At 38.8% G+C, this 27388-nt stretch overlaps 1 protein-coding gene across 4 annotated transcripts in view; it reads right to left on the bottom strand.

Annotated features, from left to right (window-relative positions):
• Window positions 1–1521: 1521 nt before the first annotated feature.
• The window catches only part of ptbp3 (polypyrimidine tract binding protein 3), a 92430-nt gene continuing 66563 nt past the window's right edge, over window positions 1522–27388 (bottom strand). For all 4 annotated transcript variants that reach the window (XM_015362687.2, XM_015362691.2, XM_015362697.2 and 1 more), the window contains 11 exons: window positions 26071–26217; window positions 24589–24756; window positions 23828–23938; window positions 21303–21477; window positions 14603–14680; window positions 12957–13096; window positions 12760–12793; window positions 12312–12404; window positions 11026–11242; window positions 10443–10520; window positions 1522–9384 (listed from right to left, as the gene is read on the bottom strand). In XM_015362687.2, coding sequence (XP_015218173.2) covers window positions 9252–9384; window positions 10443–10520; window positions 11026–11242; window positions 12312–12404; window positions 12760–12793; window positions 12957–13096; window positions 14603–14680; window positions 21303–21477; window positions 23828–23938; window positions 24589–24756; window positions 26071–26217 — 1374 coding nt within the window. In that variant the 3' untranslated portion in view covers window positions 1522–9251. The remainder of the gene's footprint in view (window positions 9385–10442; window positions 10521–11025; window positions 11243–12311; window positions 12405–12759; window positions 12794–12956; window positions 13097–14602; window positions 14681–21302; window positions 21478–23827; window positions 23939–24588; window positions 24757–26070; window positions 26218–27388) is intronic.

Raw genomic sequence — 27388 nt, 5'->3', positions numbered from 1 at the left:
GATATGCTGTGAAGGCGAGATAAGGAACAAACTGCCAATCAAAGTGAGTAGTACCCTTCAGTATGAAATTAGCAACTGCATCTGGACCTGCGCCAGAAGGTAACATAAAACACCATATTACGGGCTGATATAAGTCACTGTGCACTACTATTACTGAAACACTGCATGTATAACTTAACATGTGTGCCATAAAGCTTGTGTATGTGCCTGGCCCTACACTGTAGAAATGAGAATACTGAAGTTTAACAAATCACTAAATTTTTGTAAGGGGAATACTGGAATAATCAAAATCAACAGGACCTGAAAGTTCTCTTTCTTGTAATTACATAAATAGCAGATTCAAAACCTGCTGATGAATGGCATCTGTATTTGTGTGATAATATTTTGTTCTAAAATTGTACTGTCTGTATTTGTCATTATAAGTTACTATTAAGTTGTATTACGCACATTTATTCCTAGGTATTGTATATTTGACCTAAAAGAACACACATTATTGCATGAAAATTAAACTGCATTTCTTGCGCAATTCCATAAAATAATTACGATCAACATGCATCAATGTTTAGTTATAGGAAGGATACGAATAAGAGGATGTCCTTTAATTTACTTGCTTTTAAAAATTATACTGAAATAAATGGATATCTCAATGGCAATAAATTACAAAGAAACAATGTGTGCATCTTTTTATAGATTGAAATGACTGAAATTCCTGAAAGAAAAAATAAAGTGTCACTGTACAATAGTGACAAATGAAGAACTTGGATCTATATTCAAAGTAAGTGTTCTGTGTAAAAACAATTGGCAGATTGATAAAACAAATATAGTCACCTTATTAACCTTATCGAATATTGTTAGTTATCAGCCCAGACAAGAGAGGTGGATTATTCAATATCAATAACGGTGTAAAAAAACCTTTCAACAGCGGAAAGGTATTATTAAAGAATTCACATCCACTCTCAGAGGTAATGATTAAAACATTTCTGCCAAAACAGTTCAGCAAGGAGGCCTTTGCTCTTTGGCAAGTCCAGTTGCTGAAAACTGACGCCTATTTTAAAATTACACAAAAGCCCCGGCTGTTACAAAAAATAATTTCCCAGCTCGGATTAAATAACATCTCAAATAATAAATCTGAGACAACAGAAGTAAAACAACAAGCTGCTGAATGAAATCTGTGGTACTGTCACCAGCACAGTCAAAACAAAACATACCTAAAAGGGTTTGACTTTGCAATGGACACAGGTGGGTTCAGCTGCCGAATACGGCACGATAGAAAAAGTGCCTTTAGGAAAATTACAGGGTGAGAGCGGTCTCCCGAAATATTGCAGATAAGAGAAACATTTAGGTACAAAGAGCTCTGCTGTTGCATTTCATGTACACAAATAGATTTGTCATAATACAGTAGGGCTATAGGGGTTTTAAGGCTTAAACAGGAAAAGGAGAAGAAAAGGCTACGAAAAGAAGACAGGGAGGTTTTACAAAAGACAATGAAATCCAAGGAAAAAAAGACAAGAGACACAAGAGGACTGAGGAAAGTACAGATGTAATGACATTTATTCAAGGCATGCTACAATTAAAGTTGGTTAGGAAAAAAAGCAGAGAATCTTGAGTAATAATAATAGGCAATACAAAACATAAAAGAAATGGTTTGTACAAAATACAGAAACTCCACTCAACCATGCACTGCGCAATTAGAAAATATGTTTCTTTAATATTTCATCTTCTATTTGCATCTTATTACATAAACTCAACAGAAATGGAGTCCACCCCCCGGCAATGTCACACAAACTGCTTTACAAATGAAAGCTGGTACTGTTGCTTTATCAAAATATACAAGACAATTGATGTTTATCTTTCCATAATTTAAAATATAAAAACCAGTTTCGCATTTATGCTTTTAATCTTGTTCCCAAAACCCCTTTTTTTGGCCAGATTCCCCCCCCAAAAAGAAAATATTTACAACGTTTTGTTTCCTTTTTGTCGAAAACATTCAAATAAATGGAACAACACAGGGAATTTCAAAGCTCACAACCAAATGAAGAAAGTCTGAATGTGCTCATGTCCCTAAAGACAGTTCGAGTTCCCTGTGCCTCTGCCATGAAAGCTGGGACTCAACTATTCATCCTACACCATCTTGAATGCAGAAAGTAGAGTGCTTGTTAAACATTACACTGAAATCAACATCGGTAAAGTTACCACTTAATATAAAAATTATGTTAGTGAATCACCCTGCACTGTTTTTGTCAGATATATGCATTGTAAATCGCTCTACTGAAATGCGGTTAATAAAATCAAAATGAATGTAAGGTCTACTCACGAATATACACCTAATAAACAAATCACAAAATGTTCCTTTGGTTTCAATATATTAGTATAATCTAACTTTTGTAACAAAAAAATACTTTAAAGCTTTTTGCATTTGACTGTAAACTTTTTGGAATTGTAACATTATTGCAGCAACAGACACAAAAATGACAATCTCAAGTAGCTATTTTTTTTTACATGCCAAATTACAAGTTACAACTACAATCACTCACATATTCAAGGAACTAATTTCAACTTTCTTCACAAACTACTGGGCAGGAAGGGTTGGCAAGTTCAACTGACATGCAGTGTCAGTGCAGGTGAAGCATTTAAGCATTCCCCCTATTGTGGTAGTAAGATCAACAAAGCTGGAAGTACAAAAGGGCCGTTTTCTCCATATCTAATGTCTGTGAGAAAGACTGTCATTAGGAAATTGTAAATTACAACTTTTGCTGTTTGTACTAGGAGACAATTTTGATTCCGTTTGCACTGAGCCACCTGAAACCTGAATTGTGGTCTATTCTGAGGCAAGTAGCTTGATATGGTGTCTTCCTCCTATTCGGCAGAGGAAGGCTGTTTCAAAGCTTGTGGGACAGCAGAGGCACTGAGATCAAGAACTGTTTATTACATAAACTGAAAGAATGAGAAACAATCCAAAAATACTCTGGATTTTTTTTCTTCTTTGAGGGATAACGGACTTCAAATAATTATAACATTCTAATTTAAAACCGTAAGTACTATTTCTGCTCGACTTGATAGCAAGGAAGGAGGAAACACGTTACAAATAAGATTAATAAAAGGCACATAAACTTTGGTCCTGTTTTTTTTCAGTATAAAACCCTTAAATAAAACAATTTACTGTGTTGATTTTGTTTTAAAAAAAATCCAGGCCAAACTGCTTTGTCCTGGTTTAAGACAAGATCTGAGACAACCTATCGGACAGATCCAAGAATGTTACAGTCTTGTATGTGAAAGTCCAAAGAAATTCTAAGAAAGTGAAGATGGAACAAGTTAGCACAACAGTCGGACATCTTTGTCTGTAGTAGGGTTTGGAGACTGGCTTTTTCTCCTCTTTAAAAGAAGTCTTAACAAGGCAAAGAGATTTCAGAGATTTCTTTTTTAAAATGCAGGAGAATGAACAACAGGTGATTTAATGGAGATGCCTATCTTAAAATATGCTTTCCCTAGTCTATGCATTAATACTAACTGCGGGAGCTAACCAGTGAAAGGTTGGTGATAAGGCAAGACTCCCTTTTAGATGCAGGAAAATAAAACATGAACTCGAAACGCCTGTGATGAGGCAGAGTGGCAGACAGCAGCCTTAGCCAATTTCACATCCTCTTTAAAACAAAAAACAAATGGGAATCTACATCACACTGCAGATCAAAACAGGCAAAAAAAAAACACGAAATGAGTAACATAAGATACAGTAAATAACATTACAAACCCAAAAGCACACAGATGAGAAATAACAGACAGCTAGCTCCACTCAAACGGCAAAACTTAGGGACACCTGAAACCCAGCGCATGTTGTAGGCTTCTTAAGAAAAACATCAGTTGGTAGCAAGGTCTTGCTTGAGGCTTTCCGATTTAGCAGCAGGTTGTATAAATAGAACGAACGTTTTAGACTCTTGAGCGCAATATGTTTATAAACATTCAATAAGAAACTAAAGTGTTTGCACAGTACTAACAGCATTTCAGTTCTCAAGGACTGGTATTGCACAGTACATACCCAGAACGCTGTCATTTCTAACCGTAATGTTTAATCGCTGAGCAGGGGGATTGTGTGCAACTGCGAAGTTTCTCTGACCACCTTGCTGTACTAAAAAAGCAAACCATATTCATGTCAAACTGGTAAAAAGGGAACCTCCAACATTGGCCTCATTTAAAATTCAACTGGATAGGGGCCAGAGTCAAATGTTAAGGCAAACAATATTAAATACGACTGTTTCAAAAGACTACAGAAAAAAATCTTATGAGTGCAGTACCTGCAAAATATTCCAATAGGATGGATAATGCAGACATTTTTATTTAGTTCATGTAACACAAAAGAAAATTAATAAGCATTGTGTCATGTCCAAAAACATTAACAGTATTATCTGAGTGGTTGAACTTCAAGCACATGATAATTTCACTGTTTAAGTTGTCTCTATAGGCTGTCTATTTGTATATTAAAATGGGCTTCTATTCTCCCAGCTGCTCTCAGTTAAAAACCAAGAGATAAAAAGAAATCTGCTCTACAGGGCCAATGTTACCTCTGTAAAAACTTACTTACTCAACACTTTCCTTTTCAAATAACTAAATTAGAATTACTATAAATTTAAAAGTGAATCATATATGCACCAATCACCATATCACAATCACTGTGGTAATAATCATTTAAATGTAATCGTACAAAAAGCAGTGTTTTCCTCCAGTCTTCACAGCTCCTTATGCCACTTTCAAACAGAAATGATGCTATTTCAAGAGTCTGAAAGTACAAATGAGTTGAAAGTAAAATTTCTTCTAAAAGGTTTAGATTTAAACCTTAAATTTAAGATTAAGTACTTAATTAAGTTTTTGTTTTATAAATAAAAAATCATTGTTGGAACGCCATTCCAGATCAGTTAAAAACCACTGCTTTCAAAGCAGCTACAACTTTCTGATACAGTATTCAAATTGGATCCTGTATAGACTCTTCATCCAAAATGTTTACATTTCATAGACTGGTCTTAACACCAGGGAGGAAACAGCTCAGGTCACTCTCGGAACAGCCAGAAAGAAAAGGGGACAATTCAGCCTATGGTGCTCACTGGGCATCTTTCATTCTAGTCCCAGGGCCAGTACTGGATTCTATGGGAACACACTCCCGGCACAAGTACGAAATCTTAAAAATCCCACGGGAGAGGCGCAATTCAACTAGCTAGTTGTCTTTGCGAGGTGGGAAAAAAAATGGAGCACTCAGCAAAAATGCAGAGGAAACATGCGAACTCCACACAAACAGGGGTTCCTAAGCTGGGGTTGAACACGGGACCCTGGAGCTGGGAGACAACGGAGGTTAACCCCCACACCACCAGGCTGAAAAGCGTGTGTGAAAGAGACAAAGCCTCAAACACCATTCTCCTCTATTTCATGGACAGGTTTTCCCCCACCATCCTTTCTTCTAAACCTTCTTGGTTGATAAATACGTGAGTACTGTATATAGGACATAAGGGGTTGGGCTTCCATTGTCCATGTTACACCCATCAACAGTTAACTTAAAGATTCATCCCTTGAAAATTACAAATAAAATACCACAAGTTCCAATTCCACATATAATGAAATCTAATTATGAACCAAACAGAAAGTTATCTGCCTTGGATCCTGAGACTTAAAAAAAAAAAGTCTTGAATAGCCTTGAGAGAGCACTAAAATCCGAGAGCTAATGTGAAAAATTCGCAACTAAACGACCAGCAGCCAGACAATGTTACAACGGTCACAAAGTGGTGGAAAAGCTGTGCGCCTTCTGAAAGTTTCCTTGAGCAGAACTCAATATGCAAACAGTGCGAAAGCAAGTTCTGTGGTTGCCAGACCTGCTGCTGTGAGGGAAAACTGTACTAAGAATAAGGTTGCAATTGCTGCTATTTGTCATAAACTCTTTCAGACATCATTGCTGTTGGAGTACAACAAAACAGCCTTTTTTAAAGCCATTTCCTTTTAAAATACCAATCTGAGATGAAGAAAACTGCACTTTGCAATCTCAGCTGTGTATTTTCAGTGCAAAAGGACAAAAAATGAATTGGCCTCGCTGAAACATACAGGATTGAGATTTCATTAGCCTAAACAAACCATACATAATTTTCTTATTTTAAGCGTTGTCTTCATTAATTTAAAAAGTTCCAATAAGAAGTAAAATCTGGAAATTCATTAAAAATTCCAAGTCCACAAAGAATTCAATCCTGGCAAGAAGGTTGGCTATCCAGCCTTGTGAAAACGTGTTCCATAAATGAATCTAGATAACACGGTTTCATACAATATTAACCAACTGTCTTTGTACCTCTTCCATCAAAGCCCTGTACAAAGTTACAGGTTAATTCATCTCCTTTCCTATGGAACTGGAAGTGCCACTTTAACTTTGGAACTGCATTTTTTACTTTTACAACCTCGGATGTGTTGGTTCCTTGTGTAGCCTGCGCTACAAGGAGGGAATCGCTCATGGACACTGCTGCAGTAAATTTCAAAACAAGCGGAGCACAGTTAAGGAGAAACTAAAAAAAAAAAGAAACTGGCATATTCTGCGCTTCTTTCAGTCCATGAAGCAGCCATGACCTGACGAATCAGTCTTGTACAGTGTCATTTCAGAGATTCTCCAAGCATTCGGGAAAATACAGTATGTCATTGGAACAGTTTCAGTAAATAGAGAATGCACCTGTAAGAAATTAGTGAGGGACCAAATATTTTCTAAGAACAATATTTTCTTTGAATCTGTACACTTCTTGTAAACAAAAGGGAGCGCTGTTACAATTCAGCCTTCATCCACAAGGAACATTGTTCCCATGATTTCTCCAACACCTTGCTAGGACAGATGCAGTTGATCCCATTTTGGAATGCTTATTGATCTTAAAGCAGCTGGAGGAAAAACAACTGGGAAAAGAGGAGACACAAACTAAAAAAAACAGCAACTTCAGGCCCTGGTGCACAGCTACACAAACATCACACCGACACACAAAGCATGACATTTCGATTACACATTAACAAAACATTCACAAGGCTCCTGACTGTCAAAGACAGCTGCATTCTTCCGGTCAAAAGAGTAGGCGCAAATCTACAAGTGTTACGGAATGAAGCCTTCTAATACACAGAATTTTTTTTTTCCAGCATCCAAGAACTGATTGTAAAGGTTTCAGATCAAAACTCTTTTTCTTTCTTGGACTACATAAGGGTAAGAAGCCTACATCACACGCCTTACACTTCACTTAAATTTAATTTCTCTAGTAGGTGGATTTAGAGCACCAAAAATAAACTGCCTTTCCCAATTTCCAAAGACCATTTAGTAATGAAACCCCCAAATATACACACACATCTAAAATAACCCTACAAGACAACAGAAAATAAAGTCAAATAAACCAACCCTCTCACCAATCCCACAAAATAGTACATAAGATATCTTAGGTAAAACTTCTAAACCTATTGTTTGATTATGCGCACGTAATAAGGCACGTAATAAGAAATTAAGTAAATACATAGTAAATGTGATTTGTTTTCCATGATTTCTTGAGTGATTATAGTGGTACAAAAACCCCATGAGGTTTCAGATGTTTTCTCTTTTCTGTAAAAAAGAACAAATTACCAAAAATAAGTAACTTTTTTTAAAAATCTTGACAATCCTTAAGATACATAGACCTGAATAGTTTTGTTTCATTTAAGACTGTAAACTTTTTCAGATTTTCTTTTCAGGAAAAAAGCGCTCACTCTTGTTTCATTTCAGAAAAGTTTCGTTTTTGAAAGAGACAGCGTCCCTCGCCTTGCTTTCGATTAATATATATATGCGTTTTTTTCCGGGGGATCAAACCGGCACAACATTAGCTGACGTCAGGGTGAAACTCTGTCGAGTTCCTCTCCCTTTATGCTACTGGGATGGATGAAAATAACCCTCCTTGGAATGTTAAGGCTACAACTAAGCTGCCTGACACAGGACCATGCAGGCACAGCAAAGACGGTGCTTTTGGTTCCATCCTTTTCCAACAGGATTTATCAACAAATCCCAAACTGGGATGAGTGGTCTGGCCAGAGCTTCACCCGTTCATTAAATTCCCATCACTCACTGCAATGCTTGGTCTGGTGAGAGAGTCCTACAGTCTCACACAGGCTTGTGTAACTGCAAGGCAAAAGGGACAACCACTTTGCTCTTCACGAGCTGGATCCCAGAATGGAACAAAAAGGACTGAAAAGGGCTGGAGCAAGACTGAAAGCCAGGACAAGGCGTAAGTACTCAGAGCTTGCTTTTGACATCTGGAAATCATAGGATAGTCAAAAAATTCATTAGGTAAAAGGATAAAATAAAAGGACAGCTTCCCATCTATATACAGTTTTCAGGAGATATGTTTTCACATTCATTTGTTGCATTTGAGACAGCCATGCTCTGCAGAACTGGAGACTGGATGAGACAGGAGTGTTAGAGAAAGGTCACTACTGGCCTTGTATCTCAGCATTGTCTTGAAGATGATTTGTAGTTTCCATTGTAGGTCCAGAGGAAAAAAAACTCCTCATGTCTGTAATTCTGTCCTTTGATGGGGGTATTACGTGGAATGGGTGGTGGAAGTAAAGTCATCTTTGTTTAGAAACCCCCTGTGCAGAAGCAAATAAAACATGTTCTATACTACCAGTTATTCACAGACGCCTATCACTTATGGAAAAGCCTTTGCACAGTAACTGGAGCTATTAAGGTGCAAGAATCCCTCCTCCCCATTCTGTAAAGCTTGCTTAAAAGAAAGCAAGAAAAATAAAGGAGAACCGGCTTGTTGTGCAGGTTTGATTTGTGCACCCCATCGGCAAACAGCCTGGATTTCGCTATACAATGACTCTCACTAAAAGGATGCTGTCTCTTTGAGCAGTCCTGGAACACAGTAGGGGTTGCAGCTGCTTGTTCAGACTCATAAGGGTAATGTTCTGACAGCCGGCCGAGTGGGAGTTCTACTCAAACGCTGAGAACAGGACTGCAAGCTTGCCGATAAATCCCCAAGTCCTGCTACTCCATCTGCATCAGAACAACGAGGCATCGCTCACTCGCAGACTGCAACAATTACCCAGCGGCACCGCTAGGCTCTGAATGCTTCAGTCTCTGTCTGAAGGCTTCTTTTAGTTCGTCTTCCTTTCATTTAAAGTTTTTGAATCTGATTATCTGCACTTATCAAGTCCATTCATTGTTTTCGATCACTCGAGTTAAAAAATCTGGTGGCTGAGTCTTTTGGGGGGCAGTTCCCAGCGAGCCATTAGATTGTAGACTTGGAGAAAGACACTCTGAGATGGTGGTTCTCTCCTAGGTCATGATTGTGAAGGTCGATGAGTGCCTGGATGGCCTCTTCCACAGAACCCAGCTGGATTAAGGCCATCTTCCGGTCTTTCCTGCAAAACACAGGTAATCCATCAGAGCGCGGCTTACGAAAACAAAACCACATGCTGTACAAATCCACAAGTGCAGCATGTTAACCTCTCCTTGACTCTATCAAACAATCTGTGCATTCCTAATAAAGCAGTCAACTAGAGTCTTAACTGACAGATTCCATGCAACTAGAAATACAATGAGTAATACACAGTACCTCATTATCAGTATGCGTTACAGATTAAGACTGCAGTGTTTAAAGCACGTAGAACTCCACTTAAAACTAACTGACTGCATATTAAACACACTCAGGATTCCTCTCTAACTACAAAAAAAACCTTAATTATTAATACACAATGAATTCAAACAGAACCTTCTAGGAACAAAAATCAACTATTTTGCATTATGACAGAAATGTAAAACAAATAGAATAAGCCTTAACACTGTGGTAACCCCCCCCACCCGCCGGTTTTCATTTCATCCCTCCTTCATGAGATAACTGAAGCCTTAACTTTAAGTTGCTTCACTGGAATATTTGCGTTTTGCTTCTAGCCACAAGGTTGTGATTTTATCTCAATTAGAAATGACAATGGTTAAAGCACCAACATGTTTAAGAGCTGGGAACGAACAGTTCAAATTAACCTTATTATTAAGTCAATGAAGGGTTTGACTGTGTAACTGAGGGCTCCGTAAAACAACAGTCAACAGGTGTGTGGGTCATCAGGACCAGGATTGGGAACCTGTGTCTTAACAGTTTAGCTAACTGATGAATAGATGGTCTGTATTAAGTTATCTCCTCCACCTGCTGGCGGAGTTTATGTATTGCAACTAATTCAACTTGGGAACATCCCAGCAGGTATTGGAAAATGACACAAACAACATAGGGTGCAATCTTTAGAATTAAACATAGTAAAATGTTCACCATTTTACTACCACGTTGGCTTTGAAAGTAAAAACAAATACACTTAGGTTGTATATGAAGGTACAAATAATTTGATTAGCATGCAAATTGTTAAACACAAGCTTCCTTACATTCCAACTGAAGAACCTGCAATTAGACCAATAAGAATTACAAACTTACTGGAAAAATTTGAAGGCCTTCACTGTGTATCCAGTACCAGCAAATAGGTCTTTCAGATTATCATCTGTAATTGACGGTCTGTTACAAAAAATGAAAATGTAAAAGACATTGTTAGAATAATCGAATCTAGAGTATGACCATCCCTCTCGGGTCTTACAGGTGTTACACGCGGTGTTATTGCACTTTGTTGATTGAGAAAATCATTATTTACGCTCATTAAGCACCAAACATTCCTCCATCTACAAGCACAACCTGCAATCACCAATGATTATATACTGATGATGACAAAGTACGACTCACTCTATTAACGCGTGCACGGCTTTAAAGCAATAAAGCTTACTGATCTTGGACACGAATGAAATATTTTTGATTGAACTGATCGGTCCTGCCTTACTGGGGCATAAAGCACTAAACGACCTCATCGGCAAAAGAGCAGATGGGGCGGAGGTAGGGAGGCGATTTCATCTGCTCAGCGTCCAGCCTGGTGCAGAAACAGGAAAGCAGGGGAAAGAAAGTACTACGCCAAGCTTATCGAGAGAGCCGCGCCTTTGTCCCGCCGGTCTCCCGGAGGCCGGACACTCACGGGATGTTGGAGAGGTGCAGGGTCGGGGAGGGCGGGAAGATGTTCTGGAAGTTTTTCGAGCCGGGCTTCTTGAAGCGGTGCAAGGGGCTGTTGCTGAAGTCCTTGGTCAGGCCCTGGTCCTCCTGGCCCTCGCGGGGCAGCTGCACGGTCTGGTGCTTGGAGATGGTCACCCGGATCACCTTGCCGTGGAGCCTCTGGCCGTTGAGGTGGCTCATGGCTGGGGGGGGGGGGGGGGGAGGGGAAAAACCCGCAACGCTGTCAGTCCCCCACCCATCGCTCGAGTCGGGCTGGCACCTCCGGCTCCTGCGACTTCTCCATTTCTGCGTACCGGTACTTTTTTATCATTTGCGGAACTTAAAATAATTTAGCACCGCGTTTAGTTCCCTCGGAAGTTGTTTAAAATGTGAATCGCTTTGGATTCAGCATTTATCCAATTGTGATCTGTAATACTGAAGAGCCCCCATTTGAAATCATGTCTGGCGAGCTTGCGCCCCTTAGCAAACTACAACACTCTACACAACGCTGCTACAGAAGTTCCCCCACTTCAAGCACTACTGACGTGATATGGATTCCGACTACTGGTCTTTCTATAAAGAGGCTGACAATGTTTTCGACTCTGTTCACACTTGCGTTTCCATATTGGCATCATTGCAGAGCAGCATGAAAATGTGTATCTGGTAAGGACTTGTTGTTGTGTCCGTATAACTATATCGATATAAAACTCAGAAAAGATCAGTTTGGGTACTTGTCTCAAGGGTGACAGCCTTCTGACATAATTACAAACACATGAGGTGTGGACAGGTAAACCCATTTGATACCAATAGTAGACCAGTAGTATTATTCATTAACTTAGTATTCTTAAGTAAGAGCACTTTTCTTTAACCTAATTACAATACAATAAACTTCACAACTGTCATTCTGGCTACCCACAAATATACAGTATATATAAGAAATCACTGTGCTACCCTAAGTACAGATGAATTCCTCTAGTGTAATGCTTATTTCTTATTAATTTTTTACCACCTGATACACTACAGATGTTGAAAAGAGCGTTATTACAGAAAGCAGAATTAACCTTGAATTGCCATGATAGATATAGATACTATTAGCTGAAATTGACTGCACTTTTTACTTACTTGTTCACTGGTTACTTCCTACAATGTAATACAATATCCTCTGCCAAGCCTTGTTTTCTATCACAGGTATTTCATCGGTACAGATGTTTTATGGCGAGAAAAGAGTTGTGTATAATGCCTCCTCTGTATCCTTTATGACAAGACACTTACCCAGCTGAGCCTGAGTTGCATCTGCCATTTGTATTAAGGCATTTTCTTTCTTGTTAAACAGGATCTTAACTCTGTGCACATCCCCATAGACTCCTATAGAGAGAAGACTTTATTCATTCCATATCCATGAAGACCAAAGAAGTAAACATCAATAATACCACCAATACATGATACAGAAACATTTTCCAAAGTATAAGTAGTAAAAGTGAAGTATCAGTATTAAAATTTCAAGAGATCTCTAGCTAAACAGATTCATAATTCATGAACAAACGGTCACCATGATTGCCAGGTAACTACTGGGATGGTTTTTTGTATATTCCAACTTCCAAGCTATTATGAGTTGATTATGGTGACAAGAGTAAATACTGACCGAGGGCTTCTAAACTATGGTACCATCAGCAATGTCATTTAACAAACCCAACAAAAATAGCGAATAAAGACTCCTTACCAAACAGGATGAAAAGCCCATGTGGAGATATGCTCTAAAAGAAACAAATGATTTTAAGATCCTGTCAATAAAAATCATTTTAAAAGAGGGAGGCAGGAGCAGAAGAACAGCTGGTAATTGAAAAAATACGAACATTTAAGTTGACATTAAGTGTTGCATCTTCTAATCCAGCAGTATTTATTCCAATCTGTACTCACATCTGGGTTGAGGTTGGAGACGAGAAGCACCGAATGCACTGTTGCAGGAGTCATTCCGGGGATGGCCATGCGCCCCGCCATGGCGGAGGCTGGTATTGTCAGCGGACCTAGAGCACCCGGCACGGTCTGCATGGAGAGACCTGAAGGACAGGGTGAGAGGTCCCACTGTTAACACCAACACACAGGGGCAACCAACCCCGTCAGGGTTACTACAGCTTTACCAGCATGAGGACCAGGCCTCACCAACTGCTGGCCAGCTTCGAAAAGAAAACACACCCCTTTTCATTACGCTAAGGATTGAAGCGTAACTCACTTTAGGACAGTGAAGCAGTGTTTCACAACCTCCCATTCATGCACTGCACAATCCCCGATGACAAACTGTCATCTCCTCTCAACCCAGCTAGACTCTTGACTGTATCACTGGCATTTCAATTTTAATGTCAGCACATCATGTTGTACTGTATTGCTTTTGTTTCAATTACTGAAGATTACAAATTTAAAACTCTGCATTACAAGCTTTCATTCCTTATTGCATTATGTGATATTACTGGGCTATTAAGGTTTGCTTTTGTGTATGCCACTCTGCCTTATGTACTGCGCATTATTAATATTTTACAACATTTGACTGATCCTATGTCAACTTGGACATGAGCATAAACTAAATTAAATAAACTTCCACATAGTCCACATGGCATCTATAACACTTATATATTATCATCAAAGAAAATGAACCTTAAAATGAATTGTAAAAGTTCAAGCAAATAATTTTGCTCTAGAATCTCCACTCATTATGAACTGTGGCACTGTACACATCTCATGTTCTTCAAATGTAGGTATATTGACACATCATACAGTACGTACTGTAAATGTTTTACCTGGTTCAGGAAAATTATTATACATCCAAGACATGCAAAACAAAATACTTTTATACTACCCATAACCATGCATTATCATGCCCTGTAATTTAATGTGGCAAGTTTTACAAATAACAAAATGATAGTTTTCCACAGAAAATAAAACCAACCAGCAAAGTGACAAATGTTTAATGTTCAGATGACATCTGTCCAGATTGCTCTGTATCAGTAAAGGCATTATTTACTTTAATTTGAAGATATTGCAGGAACAGATTGCTCTCAGTTAATCGAAATATGATACACGACTAGGCTCCATGCAGGTTGACAGACAAGAAGAATGATTTCAGACTGTGGCCATAAAGTGAAATATGGCTCGCAACAACAATGACGTGTAAGGTCATTCACCATGTCTTTCACAAGCCAGGATGAAACACGTGCATGAAGTTTGTAAATCTGGTTTCAGCCAAGAAGGGTACATATTGTCACAACTCTTAATATGCTTTATTTGTGTCGTACAGACAACGGTTTCCACAAGCTATACACACTGTGCGGACATAGTGGAGGTGACAAAGGATCACTGTGGACATCATCAGCAGGAGTGTCCTGTGGGTGTGCGTGGACATTGCAAATAAGGACATCATTTTGTTTTAGTCAGTGCTAAAGGCTTTTTGCTTTGCTTTCATACAAACAAAGACATCTTCCTGCGTGGTCCCTGCAATTATGTTGCCGCCGATACATGAGAAAAGCCAGCACTGTTGTCATTAACACTATATCCACTGCGGAGCACTGTACCTGCAGCCTGGGGGAAGCCAATGGCTGGAGCAAAACCTGCAGCTCCTGCATAGGGTGAAGAAATAATTCCAGGGGCACCTGTAGGAGACAGACAAGAGCACATGATAATCAGCAAATGGAAGAGGAGGTGGGGTGGGACAACTTCTCATACACTTGAATAACAGGGTTCATTATGGTTCATGTATCAGCAACCTGCAGCCCAAAACACTGGAGGTAAAGGTTTACATAAAAACAAAGCTCGAGTCTAACTTCACACAAAATACAGTACCAGTGCAAACTGGTCTATTGTGGAGGTGTAACTGTGGCTCACAATTGATTTCTCCCTTCGCTATTTCCTTGTTCAAGAGGGTGTTTGTGTTATAATAGTACAGAAGTATGAAACATCCAAAGAGGAACAATCAAAAAGAGTAGCATGGAAGACTTTACAGGATTATTTCGAACACAAAAAGTATAAAGGATGAACTACATTCACTATGTATTACATGGCAATTTCTTTTGCTTTAAAGATTTATTTTGCACATTAGAGCTGCCTTAAGTATTTAAACTTAAAAATATTGACTTACGTCATTTTCTTTAAATTGATTAATTTCTCCATCTGGATGATTAAATCGATTACTCTACTGACTCGGTATGTACCTGTTAACTCAATCATAGTACTAATGTGCAAGAAAAGCAACAGTTTTTGTGATCCTTCAGTTTACTCAGCAGTGTTTACACAGTGGGTACCTATTGTCATGTGCTCTGCCAAATAAGAGTATAATTAAGTTGCATTTTTACTGGACTTTAAAGATTTCACTGGGTTTCCGTTTCAGAGATCAATTTACTTTCATTTTGTGTAGAACTACACTCCTTTAATTTGTCAATCTCAGTGCATTTTGCCTTTAAGGAAACGCTGACCATCTTTAGTCCTTTGTATCTGAAGGACGTTCATAAAGTTCAACTTATATGCGGGCCCTGGATAATAATGCTTAATGAAATGTAACACCTACCGAATTGCCAAGTGCCCGATAAAAAGAACTTTTTAAGGCACTATTTAAAATAAGGCAGTAACTCTACACACTGCAATAGAATACTTAGCATAAAAACCATACACCAAAAAAAATCAGGTCCAATGTTACTGAACTGCACCTGCAGAAAGTCCTTAATGATGTCTTCCAGCGAGTTAACCTGAATTATTTCTACCTAGAGATCTGCTTCTTGTTCTTCATTGCAAATAACTGTACGTTTGTAAAAGATTATGCATGTTATATCATGAGTAGTGATTTTGAAGGAGTTGTGACAATGTTTTTTAACCTCATTCAAGTGTTAGCAAAATAGCTTACTATATGTAGTAATCACCCACAACACTTCTGAGCATGAAAAGCTACTTCACTACTTGTTAATGATGATTAAATTACACTCTTTTCAAGCTGTTAACAAATTTTACTCCTACACATTTGTAGGCTAAGCAAGTGCAGAAAGGTATTCCCTTCACTTATAAAAAAAAAGGATAAACTTTTGCTAGAGGGTTCCTTCATTACATTAACGAAATATCTTTATTTACATGCAAAGCCTTGTGTTATTTAACTTTGTGTAATTTCATTTATTGCAACAGTCAGACCAATCCAGAGAAAAAATAATGTACTGTAATGAGGTGACTGTTTAAAAACTACAGATTTGTTAAGAGTCGGGAATAAGATATCCAATAGTAAGATGACTAAGACAGAATGAATCTGCAGACAAAAACAAAACAGCCAGTGAAACAGCCACAGGACCTTCCCATAGGTTTCCTAGTGTGCCATGTTTCACCCATAATGATGGTCTAGCTTTGATCCCCAAAGAAAGGCACCAAGAAGATACAAAACGTGGCTGCACTCTAAAAATAATTTCTCTCTTTTAGTGGTGCTGTCCAGCCCATGGCTGTTGCAAATTTAAGCCAGGCTGCTCCTGATAACAACCCAGGAAGACAAGTGGGACATTAGTCAGTTAATTTATCAAGGATGTTTTATTAACAAACATGACAAAGCGGAGGAGGCTGTGGACATTCGCACTATTTCCCAGCTCATTCAGCCTCCTTGTGGCGGGTCTTATCTGCATCTGCAACACTTCTTGTCTCAGACAGCAGGCAACTGATTTACAGGCTGAGGCAACAAGAGGGGCATCAACTCCCCTCCCAACACAGCCTTCACGCCAATAGGAGTAACAGACACAGCAGCTAATAATACATTAATCATTACGCTCAGGCCTCTAATGCAGTCACTATTCATAACTTAAGTGGTTCCGATAAAGGCTTTTCTTTTCCTTTTAATGGTGTGCGTGTTGGTAACTGATAGCATTAACATAAAAACCACTTCCAGAGGGGGAAGCGGTAACAAGGAAGAGAAAAATATCTCTAAGTCTGCTTTGCCTGTGTAAATCTTGCCTTTTAAATAGAAATGCAGCAGAAAAAGACTATCAGATTTTTTTTTTTATCAGCAGACTAAAGGCTGTATCTTCAAAGCCCACAAAGCTACAATCCAGAAAACTGAGATGAATGCAAACAATTAAACTGAAGCAATAATTTAGCTGCTATATTGTAGGCAACTCACTGATGTGAATCAACACAATCTGGTCCACATTCTAAAGCTGTGTGAAAATATATTTTTCCAATAATACCCCTTGCGCTTGAATGGAAAGATGCCAATCATTGAAGAAAAAAAAACATTAAGGTCTACATACTGTAGATATCTTCTAGGATAGTTAATATTTTCTATCATTAATCATATTTGATTATCCATCCATTTTGACCAGGACATTTGTCTTTTGCAGGGGACAGAGACACAGACAGGCACACACTCACGCCAGGGCCAATTTTCAGAGAATAGAATATGCTGTACTCATTTTATTAGATGTTAATTATAAAGATTACTCATAGCACACAAAGCAATTTCAAATACAGTGATATTTATATTATTTGCGGAGAAGGTAACAGGTGAAATTCACAACTGATTACTCAGGGTATTACTTGAGTAGGTAAATTTAACAACTAATACAGTTCAACAATGTTTTGCTCTGCCAATGAATTGCATTAATGTGCAACATAATGATCTAAGTATCTATCTGAATATTACAGTTTAAAAGGGATCTGATTTAAGAGTTATAAAAGTTGTTAAAACCAGTCTTCAGAATTATTCTTGTTTTTTTAATTTTTTAATTTTATTACTTGTGACATATGTATTTAAAAAACATCAACATTAATCTTCACACGCAGGATCTGAAAATTGACAGGTTATAAATCATCTTTGGCAAGTCAACACCAAAAGATAATAAAGAATATCAATACACACGATAATTACAAGGCCAGCCCGTGTCACCTACACTTCGCTGCTTCACACACATCTCCAGCTGAGCTACTGAACTGTGTGAAATCAGTTAAGACAACACAGTAAAACACAGGCCAACACCACCAATGTCCTTGAAACCTAGGAATCTTTCCACAGTCAATGTAAAGTATTGTATACCGATATATATATATACTGTATATCAACCAAACTGATGGGTTCCAGAACACAGTAAAAGGTAAAACAGTACCTGCCAACCAGTAGTAACTCTGAGAGACGTGGAGCTGGGAACACATTCATGTGGTTGAGGTTATGAACTAAAAATTATTTACCAAGGAAATAAGATTTTGGTGGCATGCTAGCTTGTTGGAGAGCATCCCTTTCTTCATTTGATCAGACAACCATATTTTAAATTAAAAGGGAACCATATTACCATATTGTAACTTCTGAATCTGCTCTAAGCACTGGTTAGCCTGTGAAATGTACAAAACTGGGATTTCTTTTGCAATATATTAAATATATAAGGGGACTCCAAAGTGGTTCAACCAGTAAAACTGCTTGCTCGAGCACAGGTTGAACTCTATGATCCTAATGTTGTGGGTTCAAAGCCGGGGTCTTAGAAATATGTGACTAACAACATTCTCACGATTGGCTGAGGATCCCCAAGGGCAGGGCAGGACTATCGGTCAGGGCTCTCTCTCAGCCACATGTGACTTTCTGAGCGCTTGAAGGTTTATGAAGCTGTCAGAGTGGGTCATGCTTTTCCTCAAGTTTGCACTGAGCCTCCTGTAAGGGGCTGTATAGCTTATGACATGCCAAAGGATCAATGGATATCCAGCTACATTACTCTGGCATCTTTAAGAAACTAGTAGAAGTGAACCATGGATCACAATTAACTACCAAACTGTATGCCTGAACTTCCTGATAGCTTGAAGGTGGGTAGATCAGAACACACTGCCTGAATGTCCTCATTGTTCTCCAAGTGTGGGCGCGCTGTTCATTTTCAATTGGCGATTTAAAACTGGATGGGTGTATATAGATAAGTTTAAAAAAATGGCTAAAAACACTGTTTGCGCCACCTACGTCAAGACCATATGCCAATCTTATACTAAAGTTCTTCATTGTTACCCCCAACAGTTGTTCTGTGATGGTCTTTGTGAACACAATTATTTCATTTTCACTGGTGATCAGTGGTCAAGATCAACTGTGATCAAAGTGTAACATGTAACCATTATACACCAATTAGATCAAGTGAAAAGTGTGTGTATTAGGACAGGGAAATTAAATTTTTCATTTTTGCTGTGTAAGACTTAAATTTGTATTACTTTACGAAACCTTAATTGCAGCTACTTTCAGTTATTTCTTGTTTGTGGGGTTTTTGGATTTTGATTTCCACTTTCAAAAGTAAAATGCATGCATGATAGGATTTATATCAGGAGACTGACTGTCCAGTTCAAGACTGCACTTCTTCTTCCTAGTGTGCAGTATATTTTGTGTCACGGTTTTGCTGCAAGTTGTTGTTTGGAGGCACTGTTTTGTACATTTCAGAATTGTGATGGCAGCTGCCATCATCAGTTAAATCATCAATAAAGACCAGTGAGCCAGTTCCAGAGACAGCCTTGCACGCCCAAGGCATGACACTACCTACAGATACTTTCACAGATAAAGTGGTATAGTCAAGATAATTTGTAGTTTCTCTCCCCTTCTCTCACTTCCCCAAAGGTTTATCTTTGTCTCATCTGTCCATAAAACTTTGTTCCAGAACTCCTGCAGCTCACCTTTGAACTTCTTTGCAAACTCAAAGCCTTTCTGTTTTTAGTACTGATGAGAGGTTTGTAGCCCTTGTAATTCTCCTGTTGCAGTCTCCCGGGAACAGTAAATTCATATACCGTACCTTCACCCCTGCACTCTGGAGTTTGTCTGCAATCTCTTCGGCTTTAATTTTGGAGATCGTCACAGCTCTAATAATTTCTTCTGTGTTTTTTCTAGAACGACATGGTCTCTGCCCACTTCTTACTCCTTCAGTCGTTTTTCTTTTTGAAGACATTCCATTTTGTTGATGGCCAAACGTTTTGCAATGGTTCTAATTCGAATTTTCTTGTTTCTCTTCTTCACGATTGCTTGCTTTTCCTACTCAGATTGCCCTCCAGCTCTCATCTTAGTTCATGCCTACGAGCTCAAGAGGCAGACTCAAAAAGTAAGCTCCAAATGCTGGAACCAAGACTATGTATTAACAGCTCATTCACATTTCCAAAATGAATGCATCATGGAAGACCTAAGCAATTAGAAATACCTGTCAGCCTCCCCCCCCCAGTACTTATGCTCACCTGAGAAGGGGAGATTGAACACAACAAAATAATTGGTCTTAACATGACTAAACATGTATGCAAAATAACAGAAAAGGCTAAATTCTGTATTTTGCCTCAGTTTAATCTTTATTTGAAATACAAATTTTAGCAAAAATCAGAAATTTCACTTGACTGTCCCAATACTAATGCTTTTCACTATATAATAATCTGAAATTAGTCTGATGAAAGGTACTGGCTGCCATCCTACAGCAATACCATTGAAAGCTCTTAACTGACAATTGACATGAGCATACAGCACTCGCTGTTCTAGTGGCACCAGTCTCACACTGGTTTTCTAATTTACTGTAATGAACCTGTCTGCTGTTCACCCTCCAATACACAACTAGGAACTTAATGAAACTAAGCAGGTGTGAACCTGGCAAGTATCTGGAGTGGAGACCTCCTGGGGAAGCTATGGTTGTTGCTTGAAGAGATATTAGAGTGGGCAGTACGGGGTGCTTATCCTGTAGTCAGTGTGGATCCTAATGCCTCAGTAGAGACAGGAACACTATACTGTAAATAAAGCCAACATGTAAACCGGATGTCAAGTAAAACTGAGGTCCGACTCTTCGTGATCATTAAAAAATCCTAGGACATTTTTCAGAAAGGGTAGGGGTGTCACCCCAGTATGCTGGCCAAACTTCTCCCCGGCCTTTACCAGTCATGGCCTCCCAATAATCTCCATCTATGACTTGGTTTCATTACTCCGTTGTCCCCACTGACAGCTGATGTGTAGTGAAGTGTCCAGGTGGTGTTGGAGAGGAGTCCTCATTACCTGTAAAGCACTTTGAGGGGAGCTTCCAGAAAAGCATTATACAAGTGTAAGGATGTATTTATTTCCTCCCACCCGAAGAAAGCTCCACAGCAGAAATGTTGTTTCCTTTCTTCTCTTTTCAGCATGGAATAAACCTTTTACTTGTTCCTTTGCAGCCTGCGCATGCTGACGCAGCTACCTACCTGAACTACTTCGTTTCCTTTGTCACCCAAGACCCGTACTGTCACTTTTGAGTGATGAAGACCAAAACATGCGCTTCGGTCCGGAAACTGTCTTACCAAAAGCTGCAGCCATGCTAGGATCCAGCGTCGGCTGCCCATCACCAGACGGAAGATCAACACGAGTGAAGTCTCTGCTTTTATCGTTGTTGTATTTTACATTAAGGCTGGTCAGCTTGGAGAACTCAACACGCAGCGTGCAGCATGCATTGTAGATGTTCTGGCCATCCAAAGTCTTGGGAAGAAAGAATAGGTGAAAAGAGAATTTGTGAAAGCTGGAAAACACTGTTGAGCCTCAGACCCTCAACATACGTACAAGTGCCACTTAGGTGTAGCTAAAAAAAAGAATGGAAAGCTTTACTGAACATTTCTTGACCATTTTTTAACATGACTGTCTTCCCTGTCCTTATATATACAGTATATGGGGTACAGCATGGATTAGTGGGTAATTCTCTGGAATCATAACTGACATGCTATAGGTTACAATCTCTGCTACAGACCATCATGGATTTACATAAAACCTTAATTGATGAGTAAACAAAACTTGGTTCCAGAGCAAACTACAGAACACTGATTTAATATAGATTTAATAATACTGATGGCACAAAGCTGTTGATCTCTTGATGAGAGGGGTACTGTATATTGTTCCTTAATATTTTTCATTCTTCATTTCTTCCAGACCTGACATTCAAATAGTTAAATCATCTCCTGCGCTCAATCAACTCTCTCTCTAATGTAGTGCTTATACAGTCGTCAAAGCCACATTAGAGAAGATCATGATCAGTCATGAATGACTGATTATTCAAAATGGTGCAAATAAAAGTAACACATTGCCAAAAATCTGTGTTCTTAATTATCCTAAAATAAAAGGCTGTTATGTACAACAAAATAGTTTGCTTTATCTTTCATTCCTTATTCATAACATACTCTTTATAATTTTTACCTTTCCCATCAAAAAGCTGTTCATATTGTATCGAGAAACAAAGAAAAATATAAAGATATTGTATTCAGGTTAGTTCTAAAGCAGAGTATAAACAATACTGTCTACCGTGTACCCTAATCTAATAAATCTGCTGATTTCTTATGACATCTTAATGGAAATAACTCCCATTAGTGCTTTCACAACGTCTAGATGAACAGGGATATAAGATATTCCTACTCTACGGGCGGTCGCTTATTAAAAGAACCCCCAGTGGCAAATGTTTAAATGCTCCCAAAGCAGCAAGCGGAAGTGGTACTAAAACAAAGCTTCTGTATTTTAGGTATTAATCCGAAGACCTGTTCTACACAGTTATCAGACATGCATGTGCAGAAACAGGTTGTTTTCTCAGTAGCTGGCAGCCAAATGGAAGAGGGATGTGTAACACAGAGTAACCTGTGCCTGAGCAATATCCTTCTTCCACTAAGGAACACAGCCATATTTTTGGCTTTCCTCCAAAGAATCAAGCAGATGGGATTTATCTACCTTCTACCCCTTTGATGCCCGCCTCCCAACTACCCTGGATTGTTTTCATTGTGCAGGGTACCCATGTGCCATGGCAGGAGGACAAAGGATTACACCCACAGATGAAAGGAGTAATGACTTACTCTTTTGTTCAAATAATGCTCATTAGATATCCGCAGTAGTGACAAATTAATCAAAAGCCCTTGTAATTTGTGTGGCGCACTCAGGGCCTTTGTGGGAGAGTATGACAGCAACACTGACAAATTGCTGGCTGTTTAAACAAGAAGGATGGGGATTTTCACAGTAGCTATCAAAAGTTTGGCGCGGAGAAAGAGGACATTTGTAAATTCGACCCTGTGGTGCGTCATCTTGAGGGCAGCCAGGTGCAGACTGAAGACGAATCTAAATTGAATGCCACCGTCATTTTTCAGATGAGGGGAAAATTGGAGGCTTCAGAAACACCAGTTAATATGATAGTATTCCTGGAAGAATTAGTAAATCTGGGCAGTTTGTTCTCTTTCACAGACCTATTCATGTCTCAAGACCACTAAGCTTCTTTATTTTCTTATGTTTTGAGTACGATAATGGTTTAAAGGTTAAAGGGAGACAATTTATTCAATTCAATTCAAGTAGTCAGTGCAAAACTTTATGTTGTACAGTTTGACAATTTTATATTTCTTCTAGACTTCTAAGCCTCTGTTGTATTTTTACTATTAATGAGAGCTACCGCAACAGAATTACGGGGAATAACAGGGCAGATGTCACTTTAAGAGTTTTAATTGGTTTTAGCTTCTAGAAAAGGATTTTTTAAGTTCATGGAGGTTACAGTTCTAAAGTGTTTTAAAAGAGAAATTGATATGGTTGTGAACACACACGTATATAAATCTCTGTATGAAAGTTTTAGTTTCGTTAAGCTTTTAGGCTGTAACTTTAAACATATATTTTCATAAGGTTTCTCAAATACTAGTTTCACGACTACAGCTTTTAATTGCTGGTGAAAGCAGTGTACCATGAGTATGTTTTGACATCCTGGAAGTTCTAAGAAAAGTAGTTAAGGATTTCTTAAAAATTCAGGGAAAAACAGTGCAATTAAGTAAATACACAATCTTGGGCGAGGAAAACAAAGTGGCCCAGAACATACCAGTTTGGCGTGATGTGCATTCATAGGATCAGCATACTGTAGCAAGGCTTGAAATTGGTTATTCTTAGTAAAAGTGATGATCTTTAGGACTGTCCCAAATTTTGAGAAGATCTATTGAGAAAAAAAGAGATTCCATAATAAGTGTAATTAAGAGTAGTCTCAAATCTGATATCCCAAACAACATCTGTGACGGACTGAAATATTAACCATGAACAAAATGGCATTAGTGAAGGCTTCCCTAGGTTTTATCCCCCACAAAAAAAGTTCTTCTAAGCTACAAACCACAGACTTTAAACATTAACAACCTTTTTTGTTCCAATCTTCATTGCTTGAGCACAATGGGGATATGGGGATTAGGAATCTGTCTGCACACAAATTACCTCTCAAACACAACAGCCGGAAAAGAACCTCATAAACCCAGTTTATCAAAGCACGGATTTTGGTTTTAGAAAAGTTAGCAGGAAAAGAAACTGCACCACAGAATTCAGCTGAGGCTCTCTAGGGAGCCAAACTAAGAGTCAGTTAAAGTAAATGGCCTCCTCTGCAGCAATTACCTACTGTCCAGTCCTCAAAACCGCTTTAGTTTTTATGATTGGTCAGTCTGAACAATTTTTTTTTCTAACACGGGCAATTCAAATGCATTCTGTCGAGCACAAAAGCTCTTGAAGGTCACAGCAGGGGTCCACTCCTTTCAATCTTCCCCTAAAAATTGCGTTCGGGGGGAAAGAAAAGTTCATTTCTCCGCGGTAAGGAAGGCTTACCTGGTGCAGTACTTCGAGAGACACTGGGTAAAAGAGGTTTTCCACAATGATGCGCAGCACGGGGCTCTGGCCTGGCATTAAGGTGCCGTCGCTGGCCGACGCTGAGCTGGACAGTGTCATGTTTTCTGAGTGCACTGCGTTCACTGTCTGTAGGGCAGCCTGGGCTCGCTGCAGGGGAATAAAATACAAGCTTTCCACATATGAGAGGATACAACAGGCCATTACGGGCTTCTAGTATTTCCCCATTTTCATTTTTGCCCAATCTACCCTCCATTGAAAATCACTCGAACCATACTGTACATCAATTCCCCTTTTAAGATACAGGTTTGTTTCTTCACAACTTATCAAAAGGGATGGCTTTGTGGTAAAATGTTACACCATCTCTCTTCTTGTTAGACCCATCAGGCCAAATACTAAAACCACACCGACAACCAACCGCCTTCTAGGGTCATGGGTGAGGCAGAGCCTATCCCGGGAAACAATGGGAGCAAGGCAGGATACACCCTGGATGGGACTCCGCTCAATTGAAGGGCAGACACTGACAAAAACAAACACTCACACACTTATACCAGGGGCATTTTTCCCGGAAGCCAATTAACCTTCCAGCATGTCTTGGAACTGCAGAAGGAAGCCTGACCACATAGAGGAAACCCATTCAAGATGGGAATAACATACAAACTCCATTCAAAGAGCACCCCAGGAACTGAAACCAGGGCCCCTGCACAGTCGCCATGAACATTCTGTTTTGCAAAAAGGTCCTGGCCTAAGACCAACTCTTATCTTAAACTCCTTCATGTCCCAATACTATTTTTCCTTCATTTTATATTTTAGTTGCTTAATCAGTTTTAAATATTCAGATTTCCACATCATACTTATCGTACAAACGCCAAGGTTTTAAAAAGCGTAAAGTACTTAAAATCTTGGTTTAAGTATAATAGAGGATCACTAGTCCTGCTCCAATGTTGTGACACAAGATCAGCTGAGAATCTTTGTTAACTTGATTTTTATTTTCTTGGTGCTCAAATGTCCATGAAGCATTACCATTAATTATCAGATTTTTGTAAATATATTTGTTTGCAAGGTTCAGCCTTCTGCAAGTGGGCCACATAGAGGCAGATTACCAGCAGCACCTATTTCAACTGTTTTGTCTATTCCAATAATCTTCCAGTTCTGGTTCATATTTTTACATACTTGTTTAAAACAGCTAAATTCTTGCTCGCGTTCCAGTGTCTGATTGGAACCAGAAGGACAGTTAGTCAGCTCAGGTGCTTAGACACTGCTGCTGTAATAGCTGCTCTCTCCCTCCACAGTCACGCTGCTGAGGAGGCAAAAAGGTGGTATCAAAGTACAACACATCTACAGTATCTACAGCGTCCATTATTCTTCCCTTGAGTCCCTGTTTCCAGCTCCTGAAGCTTGATTTGAAATATTTGAGGAAAGTAAAACGCAGGAAAGGTGCCTGAAACCACATTTAATACTCACAGCTTGGTTGGGCAAGTTGTCTGTCTTTAGTTCTCTGTGGTTAGAGTATTGAATGAAAACGGGCTGGTTGCGAAGATGTGGAGTAGCAGTGGTGTAGTAGTTCACCATAGTGATAGCTGCGTCTTCGGAAGCCATTTCTATAAAAGCCTGGAGGAGAAAGTATGAACCATCATTATTTAAGAAAACTCCATTTTGTTTTGCTCAAGTTAGGCTTAAGAATCGTTTTCTGTAGTACACACCTCAAAGGAAAATGTTGTTTGTTTTGGTCAATTACAATTACTGCAATCTTTTCAATGAACTTTAATGAAAAAAGTATCACAGCCAAGCTGTACCTGCTGGTAAAAGTGCAATTTCTTTTTTTTTTTTACTGTTAGCACTTAAAGAAATTCTGACATTTAGAAATCATTATGTTCTTACAATTATACACTCCATATATTTTAAGTTTCAAAATGTATCCACTATTCCAGAGGATACAAATTGAGAATTTAGTCAAAAGAGGATGCATCTGTTACTTTGTTTTATTAGGCAACACGAAAACTCTTTAAATACCAAATATTTCTACAAATTGACAGCGAAAGGGTTAAACATTTTCAGGTGAGTCCTTGAATCCTCACAAGCAGATTTTTTGTGTCAAACAATAAATATAAAATTAAAATGCCACAAAGAAAATAAGCATCCTTTTGATGCACCAAATCATACATATTGCATGCGAAATTTATGTATCAAAGCACCAGATAATTTAGTGGTTTCATTCTTTCTTGTTTCAAACCTGTGATTTAAATATGAAAGGGCATTTGAGGGAGATGCCTTTCTCACGTATCATTTGCCAATAGCAGTTCTTATTAAGGAGATCTTGATGCACATGAAAAAGACACACAAATGCCAAGTAAACGGACCTGCATATCGTTATGAGAAGAGATCAAGCATGCAAGATTTGCTTTAAAATGCCGGATACGTCTTTGGAGGTCTTCAACATTCTGGCATTAATGGGGCCACAGTTGCATAAATAATTAATGCGCACTTAACAGTCTTAATGCAGACCACAGCGGAGAAGTTACAATACCTAGTATGGCTCACTTGATGAATGTGTCCTTTTGAACCAGTTCAATACCCTGATAAATTATGGTCTGAGAAGATTCAGGGAGGAAGCAAGCTACAGAGGGCAAACTCTGACTAACCAACAGTGTCACCGCTCCAGAGTAATGAGAAAGTGAGGAGAAAATGAAAAAAACGAGCTGTGGGGTGTCATCACGTCCGAGCAAAAAGCACATGAAAAATCTCAGAGGGTTTTCTTTGAGAATCTCTCTTCTAATTCTTA

The sequence above is a fragment of the Lepisosteus oculatus genome, chromosome 3, assembly GCF_040954835.1.
Source record: "Lepisosteus oculatus isolate fLepOcu1 chromosome 3, fLepOcu1.hap2, whole genome shotgun sequence".
NCBI classification, from domain to species: domain Eukaryota; kingdom Metazoa; phylum Chordata; class Actinopteri; order Semionotiformes; family Lepisosteidae; genus Lepisosteus; species Lepisosteus oculatus.
Note: the sequence above shows the minus strand (reverse complement) of the source record. Positions and strands in the feature narration are given on the sequence as shown.